Here is a 6,451-nt window from a genome sequence, read left to right as displayed (position 1 = left end):
GACTCTCCTTTCGACCCTACCGGGACCAACAAGTGGTATCAGAGGTGTTACCTTGAACGGTAAAAGCTTTGCCTTTACTGCCTGGTAGATCCCTTCTCTTAAAATCTTAAAATTTACATCTTTTCGTCTTTGCACTAATTTTTCAAAAAGAAAATGGAAAAGGATCATTCTAACCGATCTAGGCCTCTTGCCTTCAATCTCTCAAAATTTGATGACTAGAAAGTGAGGATGCAGGCACATCTGTCGGCCATTCATGATGAAATGTGGGATGTAATAACCGCAGGACCTATCACTGTTATGATGGTGAACACTCAAGCTGTTACACAAGGAGCTGGTGCAGAACCCATGATACCGAAACCAAAGGCACAACTCAATTCTGATGAGAAAACGCGAGCTAACTTGGACAACGTTGCTCGAGATATCCTCTACAAATCTCTGGACGATTCCCTGTTCCCAAGAGTTCGCAAATGCACAACAACAATGGAAATTTGGAAACGTTTTTATGAATTTGGGAGAAGGGGATGAGCAGGAGAAAGACAACAAACTTACAGTAGCCATGAAAAAGTTTGAAGACTTCAAGATGTTGCCCAACGAAGCTATCACCGACATGGAGCTTAGGTTCACGAAACTTCTGGGTGATCTTTCAGATCTCGGAAAAGAGCTTACTGAAAAAGAGAATAATTTGAAGATTCTTCGAGGCCTCCCGAAATCATGGGATATGAAGGTCACTGCAATGAGAGATCATCGTGACATGAAAACCACCAGCACAAAAAAAATCTTTAGTGATCTGAAAGCTTATGAGTTCGAGCACGAACCAAAGGAATTGGAAGAATCCGAAATAAGAAATGTTGCCTTGATGGCCAATCAACAAGCATCGACGTCAAAGACGTCAACTTCTAACTCTTGCAATTTTTTATCTGACGAACAATATGCTTTGTTTGTAAGGAATATGAAAAGGTTCATGCGGAAGAACAACATTCAAGACTTCCAAAGACCATCAAGCTGAAGGCAACATGAAAGATCTTCACTTCCACCGAGACAAGAAACCACTGATTCCCAAATGCTGTGCTACAAGTGCCAAAAGCCTGGACACTTCAAGGCAAATTGTCCACCACCAATGGTCAGCAAACATCAAGACCCTAGCGTGATGAAAAGCACATCAAAAGAGAGCAGTGAGTTCACCAAACGAAGTGACAAAAAAGAGTCATCGAACTCAAGAAATGAGAGAAGAAGAAAAGCAATGGTCGTAAGTGAAACAACCAAAAACTTTGAATCCGAGAGCAGTTCCTCAAGCTCAAGTTCAGATGATGATAGTACTGAAGAAGAAAAGGGGCTTCTGTTCTTGTTCAGCGAGAAAGAAGAATCGAATGAAATGTGTCTCATGGCACAGGATGAAGAGGTAGACTCTCAATCCTCCTCCTTCCTTTCATTAGAAACCAGCTCAACAAGTGATCAAAACTCCAATGAATCAGTCAGTGATATGATGAGGAGATTTGCAATCATAAACAGCACATGCTCAGAACTAAAAGAGGAGAACTCTCGACTATTAATCAGCCACAATGAGCTAAGGCGAGTTCGAATAGAGAACATAAAGCTAGCCATTGTAAAGAATCAGCTCGAAAAGCAATTTCTATCTCTCAATGAGCAGTGCACAGAAAGAGAGAAGCGGGAGCAACATTTGCATGAGGTTCTTGACTCATTTAATAATTCGTCCAATCTAATGGACCGAATGGTAAATGGATCAAAACCGCCTGGGGAAAGAACCGGAATTGGTTATGACCTCGGCTCCTCTTCACATGTCACCTTAAACAAACCCACAAATGCATATACCCGTGAAAGTTTTATATCTACTTTTGTTCAAGGTCCCACTCAAGTATCTGAGCCAGTAACCAAGATTAACAATGGTGAAACACCACAATCAACAAGTCAACCTAAGGGAACGGCTGTACAACGAATTGTGGAACCAAGAAATGATAATTTCTTGAAAGGCAATCCTAGGCACAAAAATTCCAAACGGAATGGACCAAAAGACAATAGATTTAATCTATATCAAAAGAATGGTCAGCCTACAAGGAACAATCAATCAAGGACAAAACCAAACGTTAATCAGAGGCAAAATCGTTCTAAGTATACACGAAGTGAACATATCCAACATGTCGAGAGGTCAGTTAGAAGACCGAGGACAGGCAATGGATGGAATGGACCAACTGAGGAAGATTGGCTTGATTATCCCGAACCATTGTCAAAAGCACAATTTGACAAAATACATCAGCACAAACAAACCAATTACTCCAAGCAGTATCATAATCCACCTGCTGATTATTTTCAAGAACGATATAAGAACAAAACCTTTTCAAAAATCTTTTATGATTACCGCGTCTTCAACGGGTACAAAGGACCGAGAATGAGTAAAGGTTACTCTAGGTTCGCTTGGATCCCAAAGTTAACCTCTAACCCCGAAGGACCCGCAACTGAAGGGGTACCTAAGAATGCATAATCTTTCTTGTAGGAGAAACAGGTCATATGGTATGTAGATAGCGGATGCTCAAGACCTATGATTGGAGACAAAACAATCTTGAGCAACTTTAAGGAAATCGACGGTCCGAAAGTGATCTTTGGAGGAGAAACCAGTGGCAAAACTCGTGGGACAGGGGATGTGATAAAAAATGGCATAAAATTTCAAAATGTCTCATACGTAGAAGGACTGAAATTCAATCTACTGAGCACAAGTTAGTTTTGCGATAAAGGATACAACGTCGAATTCTCCAAAGATAAATGCAACATTATCAGCACAAGAGATGGCGAAACTGTTCTCTCAGCAAAACGAAAGAAAAATATGTATGTTATCACTTGGAACTCATCTAATGATAATGTTTGTCTTGTGGCTAAAAGCAATGCAGATCTAAGCTGGGAGTGGCACAACAAGCTAAGTCACTTGAATCTAAAGACCATCAACAAACTTGCGAAGAAAAACTTAGTAGAAAGTCTACCGAAAGCAACCTACGTTAAAGACAAAATCTGTGAAGCTTGTCAAAAAGGAAAGCAAATCAAATCATCCTTTGAGTCCAAAGAGTCAAGACATGAAATCTCGCCCGTTGAGCTTGCTGCATATGAACTTATTTGGACCAGTAGACCCTACAAGTCTAAGTGGACGAAAATACACTCTGGTCGTAGTAGATTACCACACGAAGTATACTTGGGCACTGTTCCTAAAAAGGAAAAACGAAACAGAAATTGTCTTACCTAATCTCCTAAGACAGCTCCAAACCGAAAAGGAAGTCAACATTATAAGGATCAGATCAGATCAGGGAACCGAATTTGTAAACAAAGTCATCAAGGATTTCTGCGGACAAAATGGTATATTTCACCAACTCTCGGCAGCAAGAACTCCCCAACAAAATGGTGTTGCCGAAAGGAGAAACAGAACCTTGAAAGAAGCAGCACGAACCATGATTGCACATTCAGGCTTGCCTAAGCGATTTTGGGCAGAAGCCATAAATACAGCTTGCTACACACAAAATCGATCCTTAATCAACAAAGCTCACAACCTCACTCCATATGAATTATGGAAAGGTAAGAAACCTGTTATCAGTTATTTTCATATCTTTGGTTGCAGGTGTTTTATTCATAACAACGGGAAGACCCATCTAAGAGCCTTTGACGAAAGAGCTGAAGATGTAACAATTGATGTAGAAGACTCAGATCTTGAAGATCATATTTTATCATACACAAGATACCAATCGAATTCTAGACATCCCGAATCTAGAGCTCAAACTGATGAAGCAACACAAGTCATTGACGCAAACACTCAATCCACCTCCGAACCAATGGTATACATTGACCTGCCTTACATTCCTGAAATGGACGGTCAACATCAACAACCATCATTTGAACCAGATCTTAGATGGTTAAGAGATCATCCACCCGATCAAGTCATTAGAGACCTACAAGAAGGAGTAAGAACTAGAGCTTCTTTACACAAAAATATGATGGCCTGTTTTCTATCACAAATGGAACCAAAATCCATTGAAGAAGCCTTAAATGATCCAGATTGGGTTATAGCCATGCAAGAAGAACTTCATCAATTTGAACGAAACAATGTATGGGAACTTGTTCCAAGACCTACGCACCAAAATGTCATTGGAACTAAATGGGTATGAAAAAACAAAATGAGTGAAGATGGTCTCATTGTTAGGAACAAAGCTCGACTTGTTGCCAAAGGCTATTGTCAAGAAGAAGGTATTGATTTTGATGAAACCTTCGCCCCAGTGGCTAGGCTTGAAGCAATACAAATGTTCCTAGCCTATGCAGCATATAAAGACTTCAAAGTCTACAGATGGATGTCAAAAGTGCGTTCTTAAACGGTTTTCTAGAAGAAGAAGTGTATGTGGAACAACCACCTAGTTTCGCTATTGATTGCGGACAAGAAAAAGTTTATCATCTCAAAAAGGCATTATATGGACTAAAGCAAGCTCCACAAGCTTGGTATGATACTCTTTCATACTTTCTCATAAACTGTGGTTTCACGAAAGGAGCTGTTGATAAAACACTCTTTCGGATCAAAGACAATGATCATGTATTATTAGTCCAAATCTATGTTTACGATATCATCTTTGGGAGCACTAATCCATATCTTTGTGAAAAATTCTCAAATCTCATGCATGGAAATTTGAAATGAGCATGATGGGAGAATTGAACTACTTTCTTGGCTTGCAAGTCAAACAATGCCCTGAAGGGATATTTATTAATCAAGCTAAATATACAAATGACTTGATTCGAAAATTTGGAATTGATGGAAAGTCCTCTGTAAAAATTACCATGAGTACATCCTTGAGAATGGATATTGATAACGAAGGGAAAGACGTTGATCAAAAGAACTTCCGAGGAATCATTGGATCCCTTCTATACCTCACAGCAAGTAGACCCGATATTTCTTTTGCTGTTGGGGTATGTGCAAGGTTTCAATCTAAACCTAAAGAGAGTCATCTAAGTACTGCCAAAACGATTTTAAGATACCTGAAGGGAACCCAAAGTGTAGGACTTTGGTACCCGAAAGGAAACTCTTTTGATCTTGTTGGTTATACAGATGCTGATTTTGCTGGCTGTAGAATTGATCGAAAAAACACCTCAGGGACCTGCCAGTTCCTAGGTGGAAGACTTGTATCTTGGTTTAGCAAAAAGCAAAAATAAATTGCAACTAGCACAGCTGAGGCCGAATACATTGCAGCTGGTAGTTGCTGTGCACAAATCTTGTGGATGACTCACCAATTAAAAGATTATGGTGTAATAGCTTGAGAAGTGCTAATAAAGTGCGACAGTACAAGTGCAATAGCCATTACACACAACCCAGTGTTACATTCTAGAACAGAGCACATTGATATTAAGTATCACTTCATACGTGATCATGTTGAAAGAAAGAACATATCCCTTGAATATGTTAATACTGATGATCAATTGGCAGATATTCTCACTAAACCACTTTGTGAAAATGGATTTGCCACACTCCGCCACGAAATTGGAATGATTGAAATGACCTAACAAGTTGGCGTGTTAATGGTCTCATAACTCAGAGATTCCTGAAAGATTCCCAAAAAGGAGATTTGGTACCTCAATCCAAAATCTCTTGAACACATTTTCACGCAACCTTTGTGCTTATAAATTAGTTCCTCCTTTAACGAAAGCTATTCATACTAACCTATTAACATATCTTAGTGTTTTAGTAAGTGTTGTTTGCAGGTATGAATCAGAACAAAGGCAAAGGAAAAATGGACGAAGTAGAAAAATGAGAAATTCGGCTAAACCATCATCTCACGGAGGCAAGCAAATTCACCAACGCGACAATCATAAAACTGGAAGAAGATGGAGAAAGGGTGAATGTCACATACTCTATGCCAAGCTCAATCAACAAGGAAGACAAAGAAAGTCTAGACAACATCGTCATGGAATCTCAAGCTAAGAGAGCCATCCACCAGGAACAAGCTAGAAAATTAGCACACCAAAGAATAATGATTCTGAAAAGTGCACAGCAGCACACATCTAATCCACCCACTTTTCGTTGGTATCCCATTCCTGAGGTTCCTCAAAAGAATGAAAAATCTCATGAAGATCTTTCTCATATTCACTCTCAAACATCAAGCAAATCGCCTGAGCCCACCCTCTCTCTTGAGGAACTGGACGAGTATGCAAAAGTGGCCAGCGTGTCTGATGTAACTAATGAATCAACTCGTCTGGAACTTCACATGCCTTATTGCTTTCTCTAAAAACAAATCTTTTATGATTATTGCTCCTGTAAGTCATGGTTACCTACTCTCTGGTTTTGTTAAATAAAATTTCATACCAGCAATGATTATCTTCTCCACTTAAACTCTTAAGATGCAGAATCTTTTCTATTCTGGTCAAAGATATATTAAATACTGAACGTGAAATTTCACAAAAGTTTCAAAGCTCTGCG

The 6,451-nt window shown here is 39.4% G+C and overlaps 1 protein-coding gene across 1 annotated transcript; it reads left to right on the top strand.

The window, feature by feature from the left end:
• Positions 1-4,836: 4,836 nt before the first annotated feature.
• On the top strand, positions 4,837-5,524 carry LOC109183627 (uncharacterized mitochondrial protein AtMg00810-like). The gene is made up of 2 exons (XM_019333695.1): positions 4,837-5,160; positions 5,462-5,524. Exons 1-2 carry the CDS (start codon positions 4,837-4,839, stop codon positions 5,522-5,524), a joined length of 387 nt encoding a protein of 128 aa, XP_019189240.1.
• Positions 5,525-6,451: the final 927 nt, after the last annotated feature.

Source organism: Ipomoea nil, unplaced genomic scaffold (assembly GCF_001879475.1).
Source record: "Ipomoea nil cultivar Tokyo-kokei standard unplaced genomic scaffold, Asagao_1.1 scaffold1149, whole genome shotgun sequence".
Taxonomy (NCBI): domain Eukaryota; kingdom Viridiplantae; phylum Streptophyta; class Magnoliopsida; order Solanales; family Convolvulaceae; genus Ipomoea; species Ipomoea nil.
Note: the sequence above shows the minus strand (reverse complement) of the source record. Positions and strands in the feature narration are given on the sequence as shown.

Coding starts and splice junctions, on each gene's coding strand:
- LOC109183627 (XM_019333695.1), top strand. CDS start 4,837: ATGGATATTGATAACGAAGGGAAAGACGTTGATCAAAAGAACTTCCGA. Junction 5,161..5,461: donor AGTTCCTAGGTGGAAGACTT/GTATCTTGGTTT, acceptor ATCAATTGGCAG/ATATTCTCACTAAACCACTT.